This window comes from Vanessa cardui, chromosome 9 (genome assembly GCF_905220365.1).
Source record: "Vanessa cardui chromosome 9, ilVanCard2.1, whole genome shotgun sequence".
In the NCBI taxonomy this organism is placed as follows: domain Eukaryota; kingdom Metazoa; phylum Arthropoda; class Insecta; order Lepidoptera; family Nymphalidae; genus Vanessa; species Vanessa cardui.
The window spans coordinates 13,038,569-13,054,169 of record NC_061131.1 but is presented as its reverse complement, the minus strand read 5'-3'; the positions used below and the strand labels follow the sequence as shown (position 1 = coordinate 13,054,169).

The following is a 15,601-nucleotide window of genomic DNA, read 5'->3' as shown; positions in this document are numbered from 1 at the left end:
TTAAAACTTCTATTCGAAGAACCTAATATTATAGATATTAAAAAGAAGGGCATTTGATTTTTATTGCTGTAATTAAGTTTATGATACTGGGGTTAATTGATATCATCAATAATTGGGCATAGGCTCGATGTCGGCTTACACTAAAACTTATTTGAAATACGTCATGACAGTGTGACAGGTGACAGGAGATAAATCAGTTCGAAATTCGAAACACGCGTTCGATTAGTTAGTTAATTTTGTTTTAATCTGTTACGATGATAATTCAATCATTCACACAATTAGTGTGATTTCAAATTTCGAATGGTAATGGAATTATTTATTTTGTTATAGATTAAAACGATATGAATTTAAAATGTTATTTTTGTTTATGTAATGTAATGTTTCCAACAGAATAAAAATAAAATTCCACAGATATTTTTAACTTTCCCGTTTCATAAATTCAAATTATTTGTAAAAAATATATTGTTATAAAAGGATTTTTTTTAATACAAGATAAAAAGACGATAACAAAGCGTGCAATAATACTTGTTGACTTCCAGGCAGGATATATTACATACATATATAATTGTTATTAGCTAACATGACTGTTTTCTCTTTGTTAAAAAAGAGTAATTACTCAGTCTCTTGCCAGTTTTTCGCGGTAGAATTTACTTTCCGAAACGATGGTAGCTTCACTTAAAATAGTTGTTAAATGACGATTCAAAAGTGCTTGTAAGAGCCTACTTGAATAAAGTATATTTTGATTTTTGATTGAGCTTGAGGCATAGCAAGATTGGAGATGGCCCAAGAGTCGAGATAGCCCAGTGGTTAGAACGCGTGCATCTTAACCGATTATTGCGGGTTCAAACCGAGGCAAGCACCGCTGATTCATGTGCTTAATTTGTCTTTATAATTCATCTCGTGCTCAGCGGTGAAGGAAAACATCGTGAGGAAACCTGCATGAGACAAATTTCATAGAGATTCTGCCACATGTGTATTCCACCAATCCGCACTAGAACAGCGTGGTGGAATATGTTCCAAACCTTCTCCTCAAAGGGAGAGGAGGCCTTTAGCCCAGCAGTGCGAATTTACAGGCTGCTGTTGTTGTTGTTTAGGCATACTGATAAAGGATGTGTTTTATTATACTGATGGTGTGTATATATTTTGCAGAGGGTTGGTTGGTATGTGACGGGGGGCGTAGTGAGCGGGATGCTGGCCGAGCGCTCGAGGCGAGCCGCGCTCGCCGGGCTCGTGGCGCTGATCGCGCTCGGGCCCTGCTCGGCCGAGCTCGAAATTACGACCGCTAATGCGTTTGGTGAGTATGATTTAATATACTTGATTTATTACACATTAAAAATTATTTGTAAGGCAATATTATGCTTGATTTATTGGATGTTTAGTGATTTTTATATTGAATAATAATCTGTTGCCCACGCCGAAGCCCTGGATTTAAATACTTACTACTACTAATACTATTTTATTGAGTTAAGTAGTTTCTGAGTCAGATTGTCAAGATACCTAGTAGGTATCGTCCTATCGGATTGTAAAAATGAAGAAGTAAAGTCATCTGCTTCTTATGATATTCTATATGCACCGTACATGCATATACTTGTGTATGTGTATACATTGCAATATGTCATGTGTAATAAAACAGATTGTTTTAATCAACAAGAGTATATTGTGTTACTAGACTCTTATTCATTATTTTTGTATATTCCATAATTTAAAATAGGTAAGCTTTGTTTTACGCTTCCGTAAACTATACTGCGTATTCGCTAGTTTTATATATATTGACAAACCCAGTTAGGCTTTCGACAGCAGAGTTCCACTACCATTTACCTTTTTTTATTAATCAAAAAAGGCTTTTAAAATAACGAACCAGCGAAAAGTTTCACCGAGCTGGAATAACCCGAATACTTCTGTTTAACTGCAATTTAATCTAACCCACGATCTGTCGGTATTAACAAACTTTGAGAACCGTAGTCGTTTTATAAAAGTTGACATTTCTAACTGGCGTTTTTCAAGTGCGGTTAAAGTGACTACGTTGCTTAAAAGATTGGGAAGTTTTTTTTGTAAACGCTAGACTAACAATTATTTTTGTTGGACGTGGTTCTCGTTTTTGTACTGCGTCATATGGACTTATCCAAATGCATAAATGAGCAAGCAAGTTGTTACGCAAGAGTGATTTTTTAGTCGGCTGTTATAAGCACTATAGACTTTACTTCAAATCTTGATACGTTTTTTATCTCGAATTGATATTTGAATACTATCATTATGATTATTAAGAAACGACGTTGAAAGTGAAACAATAAAAGGCAATAAATATTGCTCAAAATAAGTTTTTGACACTAAGTGATCGATAGATGATTCTCCAATTGTTTTGTACATTCGGAGTAATAAAAGGTTCGTCATCTTAAGATCTATTTTCTTGTGCTCGGTATAGCGATAATCTGATTTACCTACCGAAAATATATGATACTGACAGACATACTTTGACAATTCAGTAGAAGATATCACATTTAATTTAAATATGTAATGACTATGACATTAAAAATTTCATGTTGATAAAAAACTAGATTTATTCCAAAGATGTTACACTATTTTGAACCAAGTAATCGTACTAAGTTTAATTTAGTATGCAGTTGTCAGTTTAGTGCTTTAGTTTCAAAAGGTACTAAGAGTTTACGACTTGATGAAGGAATGAATTTGAACACTGACGAACGTTTTGTTACTCTGGCTAAATATGAATGTGTATTTTTCGGTATACATGTGTTTTATAAAAATCCTTTAATACATATTTTTGTTTACGAAGTATGTTATATAGTGCTACGAGTTTATTAGTTTTACAAATCAAACGTAACGTACAATGTATACAGGATATTGTACATTACGTTATAACCTTGTCGAATCAAAATGATTATCTAAAAATTAAAGAAATGCTGTATTATTTCTTAATTTGTCTATTTCAAAGTACCATGTTATAATTACAGATCCATCGAAACGCGGAGGGGCCATGTATGGTGATGGATGCTCCACGGTGGTAGAATGCGGGTTTGCGGATTCCATATGTGACAGCGTGCAAAAGACTTGCCGCTGCCACCCGGAGTTCGCGGTCACCAACTATGTGGACAAATGTGGAAAACGTAAGTTAATAAATAATAATTTAAGTAGTAATGAGCTGCTGAACAATCCAAATTTGTTTTTGTAAATGTCACTTTTTAATTTAGCGGGTTGGCTTAGCGGCTCGATATTTTTTTATATTATTCTTAGGCAGACATGCAAATAGACATTGGCCATATACATTGGCGATGTAAGAACCAATGCGTTACCAACGTTGAGAGAATGTTCCCTGTACCTGTAGTTATACTAATTCACTTACCCAACAAACTGGAACGCAACATTACTGACTATTGCTAGTGGAAGAATATGTAGCCATATATTAGTTCCTACTCAGCTGAGCTTGCACAAAGCCTTTCTAAAAATGGTAGAAGCGTTCGTTTTAAGCAATGACCCAATACCCATTTTATTTTAATTTAAAATCAACTGGTGAACTTTTCACTTAAAGTTGGCTCTCCGATACTAAGCGTCACCATTCTATTTAGTTATTGGGATTGTAAGACATGTTAACCGCCCCTTTTATCAGCTCACACACACTTCAATCTGGAACCGTGAACCATGAAATCGTGAATATTGTAGAATACCAACTATTAATAGTACCTACCAAGACGTGTTTGAACAAGAGCTATCATCCATACATGAAAACATTTGAATATATTTACTTGGTGGTAGGGCTTTGTGCAAGCCCGTCTGGGTAGGTACCACCCACTCATCATTTATTCTACCGCCAAACAACAGTACTCAGTATTGTTGTGTTCCGGTTAGAAGGGTGAGTGAGCCAGTGTAACTACAGGCACAAGGGACATAATATCTTACTTCCCAAGGTTAGTGGCGATTTGAAGATTTCAAGAATAGTTAATATTTCTAACAGCGTCATTGTCTATGGGTAATGGTGACTCTTACCATCAGGTGGCCCATATGCTCGTCCGCCAACCTATACCATAAAAATATTTATATATATGATTTAATTGAGAATTGTATCGTACAAAATTACACTACTTGTATATAAGCTTCAGACGATATTTATATTAAAAATTCATCAATCAATATAATATCAGCGTAAAGCCTCTTCAAACATGCTAATGCATCCAAAGCGGTTCGATCAGTGTAAGCGGATATTTGAATAATGCCTTCAAGTTCTGTATATTACCAAATATCCTTGCCATATATGACGGCATTATGTAAAAACAATATTATAACACTATGTATGCTAAGAATTTTAGTCTAAGATCTGACTGAGCAATTTTAATGCGTGTTTTTTTATTTAACTGAAGTTTAAGGTTTATATCCATTTTTATTTGTGATAGGAAAGTGATTAAATAAAGTGAATCATAGCCGATGTTTCCGAATTCATATGCTAGGCAAGAACTGAGTTTGTAAGTGCTTAAGTGCATTGTGTTTTTAACTCGTTTTGTCGGGAGTGAGGGTAGAAATATATCATTCGTAAGCTGCAAAATGTTTCTCAAAACGGAGATGAGGTCTTAACCCTGCTCTAAGCTGTATTTTATTATGTTTAAATTTAACTAAAAAGTAAAGCTAGTTACTTTAAAACTCATATTAAGGTATGTGTATTCTATTTTAAATTTGAATGTATAATTACTTTTAAATAAAATTATACATTTTTTTAAATACCCTTGGGGTTATAATAAAATGTTAAAATTAATAAATAAGAAATTATTTGATTGAAAAGAAATTGAATTTGAATTGCTTTTACGAGTGTATAATTAAATTTTACTTAATTACACCTTACCTTTACCCTTTGTTCGCGTTTATTTCTCATGGGTTACGTTCTTAATGACTTAATTGAAAATTCATATTCAAAAGGTTTTTATAATATTTTTACATGGTTACATTGCTATTTGCAAGTAAACGTGGCCTGCGGTATATATTTAAGATACGATATAGTATGATTATTTACAAAAATACGTAACCTGAATTAGTTTATTTTTGTCTTAATAGGGCTTATTAGTATACAAAATCCTATCTTGATGTGTAGAAGTAAAAAGCAGCCTAATATATTTCTATTACTTTCTTACATATGTACATCTTTAAATATATTTTTTTTTTGTCTTTGCATAAGATGAATTATTCACAATGAAAAAATAAATTACAAACTGAAAATTGATGCTTGACCTTTTGTTAGAACAGTTATCAGGTAAGAATCAAACAACCATTGACGAATATTTTTTTCTTTCTACTAAATGCATTAGCATGACATTTGTGAGTAATATTAACTTCGCCAATACGACACAAACCTTGAGAACTAAGATAATCACAGCATACAAGTACAACTAAGAAAAGGACATAATATGTCTCTTGTGTTTGAAGTTACACTTGAAAACTAACTTAGATACTTTGTTTTGCTGTTCGGTCGGTGTGATTAAAAATAATGATTACAGCTAAAATTATTTAATTATATGAATTTTATTTACGACTAACTATTCTCAATATTCCGATACAAATTACTGTTTCCAAAATGTCATTATTCTATCGAACTTTACTCCGAGTGCATTGCTAGAGTTTTTCAAACAACCTAATACGATTATTTCCAAAAAGCGTTTTAACATGAACCATTAAATAAACAATTAATCATTTACATAAAAAGCGTAGGTCGATGTTTTATATACGAATAAAAGTAAAGAGCTCAAGCTTGCAGATGCTTTGTTTTGACAATAAATAATCCATTAAACCAAAACCTCATTAATTATAATTACTTAATAGTGATAGACTTTATGCCTTACTTATACTTTACGGCCTTTATATATTTCTGATCAATCTAAAGATTACTTGGTAGAGTATATTCAACTAATGAGTCTTGTTTTCAGTACCAATTACATCTTGACAATATATTTTTTTTTCAATTAAACAAATAATCGTTTTGGATGATAATTATTGATAGCCTTAAAACGCTCTTTACGCTCTGACGCTCTTTTAGTGCAACAAGCTAACCTAACTCAACATAATACGGTTTTCTTAAGCGGAGTACGAGAATGAATGAACTCAAATTAATCACATAAAAGCTCTGTGCCCAGATTTTAATTTACAGTCAATCAATATAATGGCGGTTCATTTACTAGCCTATCTTGATTATCCCTTTTATATATGAACATATTATTACAAAAACAATTAATATATAAAATGCATTACATCGATTAAACACAGGCGAACTAGACGGTCGCGTGTTGCTACTTCTTTGAGTATATAATGCAATATTGTAATCATTCGTGTCAGGTCGTTGTATCTACGTAATGGTTTTAAAATATATTTTAAATTGTTTTAATTGTTTCTTTCAATTATAGACCTTATATTTAATGTCTGGTGGCCTTATTTCATTTTGTACATGTTGTGAATATATGATGTTTTATGAATAAACATAAAATAATAAAGTATTTTACTTTTATGTTTATTTATTAAACATTGTAACAAATAAAATGTCTCAGTCCGCCACAGCTTCAAGTTTTGGAATCCAACTTTAATGAATGGTAAACTTATTTGGGACTTCATTACAGTAACTGCTTCTCAATATATTTTTCTTCTATTATTGTGTCTTAATACTCGAAATTAAAATAGCGATTATTTTTAATAGAACTGAATTTTTTTTAAGGATATATGAGAGTCAACTTTGTAAGCTACCCCAGTTAGCTGGATACCTACTGGTATTAATACATATGTTTGTACGTATATATACAATGTATACCTTCTACATAGAATTTGATGTAATAGTATAATAGAGCATGCGGTTACTAATCCACGGCTCTGTCCTTTTCAATTTAGTTTCTATTGTCTACGAACGTAGTCGGCCATATACGTACTTCACACTATATGTACACTAATTTCGTAGCGCTATTTAGCTTAATTGTAGTGCTTCAAGCGACTTACCGCGCTATTTCGTTGCATTACATTTTGTAATTTATCGCAACTAACTATAACTCTAATCCAAATTTAAATTCGTAATATTTATTTTTCCTCTCTTTGACAAGATGTTTAAATTATTGTTTTCATGGCTCTGTTTGTAAATTTTGTGTGTACGAACATAGACAAGGAAAAAGGCTATTTCGAGATAAGTGGTCACCGTTGACTTTGGATTGTACCGTAGAAATAAAATACTGCTTACTAAGTAAAAAAAAAAAAACTAAAATTTTAGTAACTAATGTTTTTTGTATGCTATTATAATTTCTCCACAGACGCGCTGACCGTTTTGTATACTATAGCTAACCCAACCTTCACATACCCCTGCGATTTTTTTAATATTTTATAGTACACAAACCTTCACTTCATATCAACATTGATTGAGCAAATTCCGATACCCTTTTTTCACACCCTTAAGGGATGACTGATCTAATATAATGACTATGTATACATATTTCATTCCAAATGTCATATATATACCGTAGTGTAAGCTTGAGAAGCAACTGACAGAGTTACTTTCTAATATTAGTAGACATTTATAATTACAATGATACTTATCGAATTCATTAGAATTTAACGAATATACATACCACGAAGGGAAAAATATGACATTAGGCTATGAAATAATATGTTTTTATAGGCAGTTTTATACCTAGCCGTTTTCGGCTACAGTGACTTAGCTTTCTTGAAGTTGTAATTAGTAGGTAATATTTAAAGCCTGCGATGCGACCTCACATGACTAACATACCCAATCTTGGCACTAAACGTGCGACCACATGTGTCGCAAGTGAGTACTGAGTGTACCATTTACATAATTGTATGTTATATTAGCAGGCGGACGTGCTTTTATTTTGTCGCGTTTGAGGTCTAGTTCTATTTTCCTGTTATCTTCATAGGCATGTACTTTTTCATGTACATGCCGTCTCCACTCAGATCTGTTTTCAGCGAGAGATTCCCAGCGAGAGGCCTCAATGCCGCAGCTCTTCATGTGTCTTTTCTGAACATCTTTAAAGCGTAGGTACTGCCCCCCGCGTTTTCGTTTACCAAACTCTAATTCAGAAAAGAAGATGCGCTTCTCCTTTCGCTCGTCTGACATTCTCGCAAGGTGCCCGCACCAACGCAACTGACGCCGCATCAAATATGCCTCAATGCCGTAAACATTAGCTCGACGAAGAACATCGGTATTGCGAATCTGATCCGACCATTTAATGTTTAAAATTTCTCGGAGGCATCTTAGATGGAATCTGTCAAGCGTGCGTATTTGGCTACGATGTAGACACCACGTCTCAGATGAGTACAAGATGATGGTCAGTATGATCGCCATATACACCTGTATTTTGGTACTTAATTTGATATTATGGGATCTGAACACCCGGATTTGGAGATTACCAAAAGCAGCCATTGCAGAACCAAGTCTACTATTGATTTCCGAATCAAGGTCGCCTTTGGCTGTTATGCTGCTACCAAATTAACGGAATTTATCTACATGCTTCAAGTTATTTCCGTTAATGTGTAGATTCAGTGGAGCCTGATTTCCGGCACCCATAGCAATCACTTCGGTTTTTGCGATGCTAATTTTTTAACTATGACGTATGTACTATTTTAGTTGTAACTCCAACTCATAATATTGAATAGAATAACATTTATTATCATAGAAAAACATTTCAAACGTTCGTGACTTGATATTAGCAAACATTGAAAATGGTACGTCTGTGAAATAGAATTCCTGTCGTAATAAATAATATCAAGTGAATTAGCAAATTAAAACTCAGTAAAATATAAAACAGAGTATTAAATTATACTATTGGTATTTATTTAATATTGGTTTTGTATATGTCTGCTAATGAATTGCATCAACACAACTGTAAATATAAAGTGATCGCAATTCACTTATTTATAGAACTTTAGGTAGGTCCTGCTTATGCATGGTCAATAACTTAATATATATTTTATCGTAAAATAGATAAAAAATAAAATAGATAAATAGATTTGTGATTTACTTGTTAATAGGGCTTGTGCAAGTCCGTCGTATGTACCACCCAATCTTTGTCATTTATATTAATAATTCTGCCGTTAAACAGCAATTCTAAGTATTCTTGTATTCCAATTGGTCAGTGAACTAGTGTTATTATAGGCATAAGGGATATATAAATCCATAATAGCTATTTAGTTCCAAAGGTGGTGACGCGTTGCCAGTTTAAGGAATATTTAATATATATCTTACCGCCTGACCACGAGAAATTCGTGGACGCGAATATTCGTGCGGTCGCACCGCACGAATATTCGCGTCGAAGCGTCTTGCGAATGAGACAAACGTATAGCAATGTACATGCTTCGCCGTTCGCACCGCGCAAAATTTCGCGTCGGCGAATTTCCCGTGGCCAGGCGATTAAAGCGCGATTTCCACACAATTGTTCTATAATTAACAACGGCTACTAAAAATATATTTTTAGCAATCAGAAGGAAAAATAATTAAAAATAATCTTAATTTTTAACAGTAATTCAAAATATTGACCAGTCACAAACAACCGTTAACTTCAGATATGACAAACGTATAAATACACATAGACCCACAATTATAAATAAACGATCTTACTGCTAAGTAGTGAAAGTACCGACACTCTTGCCGACCGACGACTGATGACAAAGTGACTTGCAATCTATCGAGCGGTCGTTTTTATACGAGTCAGAAGGTACGCCAACTACCCACAATAAGTTCGGCTTATAATATTTAAAAAGTATGATGTTTATTTTTAAGGATAAGTGAGTTAGTATAACAGGCACAAAGAACATAACATCATAGCGCCAGCGGTCGATAGGGCATTGATAGTGTGCACCGTGCTTCTCTTTCGGAGAAGACAATGAAAATTATTGGATTACAATAATAATGTTTTTAATACGTAATTGTGTTATTTGTATTATTGCGTATATATGATACGTTTCTAATATATTATCGTATCGAATTAGCCGTTTTATCGATACAGAGATTATAGAAGTGCACTAATTATGGGCACAAATTTGTGTGCGTTTAGCTTGTCTATCAAGAGAATAAAAATCGTGCCCCAAATCGGTCGACAGGTCATGATTTTTTCTTCATTTTATTTGTCTATAATATCATAAATATCATGAATTTTTCCAGCGGCCGGCATTAACGAGACATGTGCATTCAACCAGCAATGTGAAGAGGCAGTGCTCATGACTGAGTGCAGAAATGAGCGCTGCGTGTGCTTGTACGAGATGGTCGCTGAAATGACAGTCGATGGCGGTTTCGCTTGTAATCGTGAGTATTCTATTCTTGGCTGTATTTTATATTAATATATTTATAATATTTTCTCATATCATCTCATAAAGTCTTATTAAATTGCCTACAAGCCTTCAAGACACAACGGATGATTTTATATACAGATATAAAACAAATAATCTTTTTCTCCTTCGACTATTTTCATGTTATTTATTCATGTTACAATGCCCGTGACATTCAAATGGGAACAATTTGAAATTTATTTTACTATAATACATATAATAAATACAAATACGTGATAGAAATATTGACGGACATACCAATAAGTCCGCTTCTTGCACCTAATGCGTATACGTTCTATTAATTTAATTTTGATCAATTTTATTCTATTGGAATATGTGAGATTAAAATGGTATAAATAATATTTATTTGTCTATGTCTTTGTCCATCTCCCTGTTATTTGGCTAATCTTGAAAACAGCCGAAGTTGAGCCGTTTTTTTCAGGATATTTCACTGGTCTAACTTTTATATTATAAAAAGGTTATAATATTTATATATTAATTATAGGATCTATATTACAAGGATTGAAAAACACCCGTGAATAAAACTGTAATAGTAAAAAATATTTTTTTTTTAATTGGAGACAATGAATAAACAAGAAAAGTATGGTTTAGACTTGGGATAACGATGGCGTTTACGCCATTATAAACATTGTCTGATTCTATTTACTTATATTTCGGATATTTCATGCAGTTACATAAGTCCTCTTTCTTTATAGCGGTGAAACAAGTTGAAGAATCAACTCGTACTCTAGACCCGGCTATGATTGGCGTGTTGGTCGGCATGGCTTTGATGTTTGTCATTATTTGCGTCGTGCTTCGTCTCTTTAGCCGGTAAGATTTTAATGATTTAAAAAAAAAAGAATTACAGTTTGCATTACAATATTTATATTACTAAAGTTATTAATTTCGGGATATTTACCATGTTTTTAATTTTTATTCGGTGAAGCTCGATATTTCGACATTATCTATGAATGTCTTGTTCACATTAAAATCTAATATTGATATTTGTATTTTTTCTATTGTAACAAATTATGTAGAACTATGGACTAAAAATATGGTCAATATAAATACATAAATGAACTTATCATTCTTTTATTATTATGTTTCGGTTTGAAACACTAGACGAATTATAAACATAAATTAAGCACATGAATATTCAATGGTGCTTGCCTAGGTTTCAACCCGCAAACATCTACTAAGATGCATTCTCGCCACTGGGCCAGCTCGCCTCATTTATATATTTTTTGTATATTTTCAGAGCAAGATGGAGGGAGAACCGCACCATTTTTAACACGCCGAACCCTCGATTAATGAACGTCTCACTGCTACGGGAATCTAAACTTTTGCACTCTCAGGTAACACGTCATGTATTTAATCTATGGGAATTATATTTTCATGACGGTTAATAATATTAAAAAAAACACGCTACGTTTCTTAGTCTCACGCTAGCTCTTTTATTTATTTATTTAAATACTTTATTGAAGACCATATAGTAAATGGGACAAAAGGATTTAATGCTTTAAGGCATTCTCTGCCACCTTTGGATCAAATAGAAAACCATGGAGGCCCTAATTAGTGATTGACTTGAATTTAATTAAAACAATAAAAGAAAATACGTACATACACATATTGTAACTATACAGTAGATATATATGTATTATCTATCAAACAAATAAATAATAACAATAGGGCAAATAGAAGTCATGGGAACTAGAGGTTTTCTGACAATCTGTACATATAAGTATATTTAAATTGAAGATGGAATAAAGATAAATATTTGCAAATTGCTCGATTATATTATACACAACATATATTTTCTTATAATACAACATTGTTCGACTAAGTTACTTATACACTTTATGGATACTGTATATTCAAGGTCTCGACCAATTAAATTTCTTCAATTTGATATCAGACGTTGTGTGTTTTGGTTTTGTTCTCTTATGATTGGTTTTTATTTTATGCTATAGGTTGGCGAACGAACACATGGGCCACCTGATGGTAAGTGGTCACCTCCGCGCACAGACAATGGCATTGTAAGAATCATTAACCATTCCTTGCATCGCCAATGTGCCACCAACCTTGGGATTATGATGTTATGTCCCTTGAGCCTGTAGTTACACTGGTTCACTCGCCTTACAAACCGGAACGCAACAATAGTGTACTATTGCTTGACGGTATAATATCTGATGAGTGGGTGGTACCTACCCAAATGGGCTTGCACAAAGCTTTACCACCAAGAAAGATAGACTATATTGATAAATCATTTCTTGGATTAATTTTAGGACCGGCGTGGGTCACGCGTCAGCGTGCGTCCTCCATCGAGGCAAGCCAGCCAACAAGAGCTCAGACCACATTCGCCCAGTCCTGGTATTTAGGGCATCTGTTTATCGATCTTTTTTATCTACCTTTATAATGATCTTTTGATTCTTTGATGTGTATCGCTACCAATGTTACCGCTATTATGTGTTTTTATATTTTCTGTATCGGTGTGTAATTATTATTTGCTTGATTTTTATTGGTATCTATGATTGCTATGTGTTAACACTCTTTTAAGAAAAAGGAGAAAAACAACACGTACAAGTTAATTTATGTTACGAAAAAAAAAAAGATAAGTCCGAACTACCTTTTAAAATATTTTATCTATGCACTATCTTATTTTTTTTTAATTCACTTCGTTTTTTTTTTAATGTGTTTCAATAAATACTTTTCAGTTTAAATGTGGCTTTGCCTTCACTTTTTTATTTATCCTATCCGAATACTGTCCACGTGACTCATACATTATTTCATTTATCAACAGCACGACCTCACCAAAGCCATCAGCTACACCGAAAAACCTCAGGTTATTTGGAATATAATTTATTTATGCTTCGTCCGCAACGCAATAAATTAATGTAACTATTGGTATTTATGCATGATATTTAAACACTGCATTGATTACGGTAAAAATGCTTGAAGAACTAAAGTACTTTCAAGAGTTAAATTAGCTATCATCGATATAATTAGTTAAATTGGATTATGAAGATCTTAGAAGTACGAAAGTATTAATTAAAAGCATGAATGATTTAAATTCAAACGTTTGAATTACTGTATTCACCGATGGCTAGTATTCATTTAAAATCATTAACGTATAACAACAGTGAGAACGTAAACAAATTATGATTTAGCTTGTCGATAAAGTATTATGAAATTAGACATTGCTTAAATTGTTTTACAATTCGGTAATCTATGAGGTCATTAATTAGAACAAAGAATTAGACTTGGAAAAAATACTCAGAATCACACTATAGATACATTACAAGGCATGAGAGATAATAATTTTGAAAATGGTTTGCTGATGAGCATGCTTCGTTGAATTATTATTCTTTTCCAATTTTAATATATTTGTTTCAATTTAGGATCTAGGCGTGGATCGAGAGCTAGCAGTGGCCACTCGGCAACCTCTCTTAGATCTGCTACACTCAGATCTCCTACTGCACCGGGACCCACTTCTGTTACCGTTGAAATACGAGCACCGGATGTTTAAATACATAATAAATTAAATGCAAGCAATAACAAATTTGTCAATATATAAAAAAATAAAGATAAAGATCTATTAGATGGAGTGACATATATTTAAGATGGAGTAATATAGAAGTTTAGTCTTAAATCAAGTTTGCGACGCATTCAATTGTTTCGATTCAAATCGATACAATCGAATTGATATCCAGTCCAATGCTTACGATATTTGTGATAAACTTCGACATTATATTAAGCTTATATTAATCGATTATTAAGACTTCTTGCTATATTGTAGCAATAATGTGCACTATTATATTCATCATGAATTCAGCCACTTGATAAGTGCCTCTACATGGAATGCGTGAAGTTTGTCAGTCATTAATTATAATATATTATAAGTAAAACAAATTTTAAAATATATTAAAAAAATAGATTTATAACAGTTTATCGTCGAATAGTTTTATCAATCTCGTTTCAAAATGACACTTTTTCTAATATTAAGTATAGAGCACTAAATTGATATATTCAAAGGTATCCATAGATTAATACATAAATATTGAGTGAAGATTTTTAGCTTTTTTGGCAATGATGATTCGCTTTTTGGCAGTTTCGTAGTTGAATAGTTTAAAGTCTATTATTAAATTTAAGTCGTAGCTCATCGTTTCAAATGAATCTTCTTTTTTTAATAACCCTAATAAGAATGCTAGATTTGTGATCGCCTTAGATGTTTAATTAGGTCACAGTTCGAAGTAAGCAGGTAAATTAGATCTATATATTTACGGGGACCACCTCCTTTGGCGGGAGTGATCTGAGTTTTGATTTAGGACAGTATTAGATTAGGTAATGAAAGCTTCGATGCCGCTTTCTAATTAAGAATTTCGACTCTTAGCTATAATTTAAAATGACGTAGCTTTTCGTAAACCATTTCTATGAGAGAGAGTTGTGAATCGATTCTAAGATTTCTTTTCTCGACTTCGTTTTGTTTTTAGTGTCCTAATTAATATTGAAGATAATGTGTAAAGATGGGGAAATTTACACATGTTAGGTAAGGCTTGGTTGCACTATTGAAGCTTAGACCAAATGTATCGCAAAACGCACAAGCGAAATAACGAAAAGTGTAGACGATTTATTATCAATAATTTGTAATCAATAAAGGCATCTTAGATAATTTCATGACATTATCATCAGATGCGAGTGGTACAGTAATTAAAGGGGAAGAATTTTTGTATTACTCGTATAGTAATTCACTATCATTTTTTGACGATGCAAATAATAAATATGAAGTAAGCCATTTGTATCTTTAACTAACTATGCTCACAATATATTATATATTTCGAACACTGTGCTAGTTTATATATCTATTAAAATGCTGTAATTTACTTATATGAAATTTTATTATAACTTATACTTCTGATTATTGTTTTATTTCATAACCTCACTTATAATCTAGGATCCATTATACATTTTTGCACTTGATTAGTGAGACTTCGCAATCGATACATATTGGTATACTCTTTGACCAAACCGTATATTTTGTAGGACAAATATGTATCCGAATAATTTAGATAATTTTTAGATTTAATCAAAAAATAAATTTTTGAGAATCATCAAATCGATATACTTTATCCTTGCTACCTCTGTTAGCTTAGAGAGTTTTCCTTTAGGAAATTGTTATCTAATGGGATTTTGAAAATGTGTCTCATATAGAGTTTTTCCTTGAGGTGAAAATATTATGACACGATGAATAAACTATAATTTTTTCTCTTAACAATAATCCAAAAGTAAGTAAACA

General features: G+C 32.6%; 1 protein-coding gene across 2 annotated transcripts in view; it reads left to right on the top strand.

Moving 5' to 3' along the window:
- LOC124532549 overlaps positions 1-15,223 on the top strand; it is an 89,562-nt gene extending 74,339 nt beyond the window's left edge. Inside the window, exons 2-9 of one of the 2 annotated variants that reach the window (XM_047107499.1) lie at positions 1,150-1,294; positions 2,970-3,122; positions 10,145-10,285; positions 11,025-11,139; positions 11,567-11,663; positions 12,594-12,678; positions 13,109-13,150; positions 13,707-15,223. In XM_047107499.1, coding sequence (XP_046963455.1) covers positions 1,189-1,294; positions 2,970-3,122; positions 10,145-10,285; positions 11,025-11,139; positions 11,567-11,663; positions 12,594-12,678; positions 13,109-13,150; positions 13,707-13,834 — 867 coding nt within the window. In that variant the 5' untranslated portion in view covers positions 1,150-1,188 and the 3' untranslated portion in view covers positions 13,835-15,223. The remainder of the gene's footprint in view (positions 1-1,149; positions 1,295-2,969; positions 3,123-10,144; positions 10,286-11,024; positions 11,140-11,566; positions 11,664-12,593; positions 12,679-13,108; positions 13,151-13,706) is intronic. The other variant, XM_047107500.1, reaches the window with a different exon arrangement.
- The last annotated feature ends 378 nt before the right edge of the window (positions 15,224-15,601 follow it).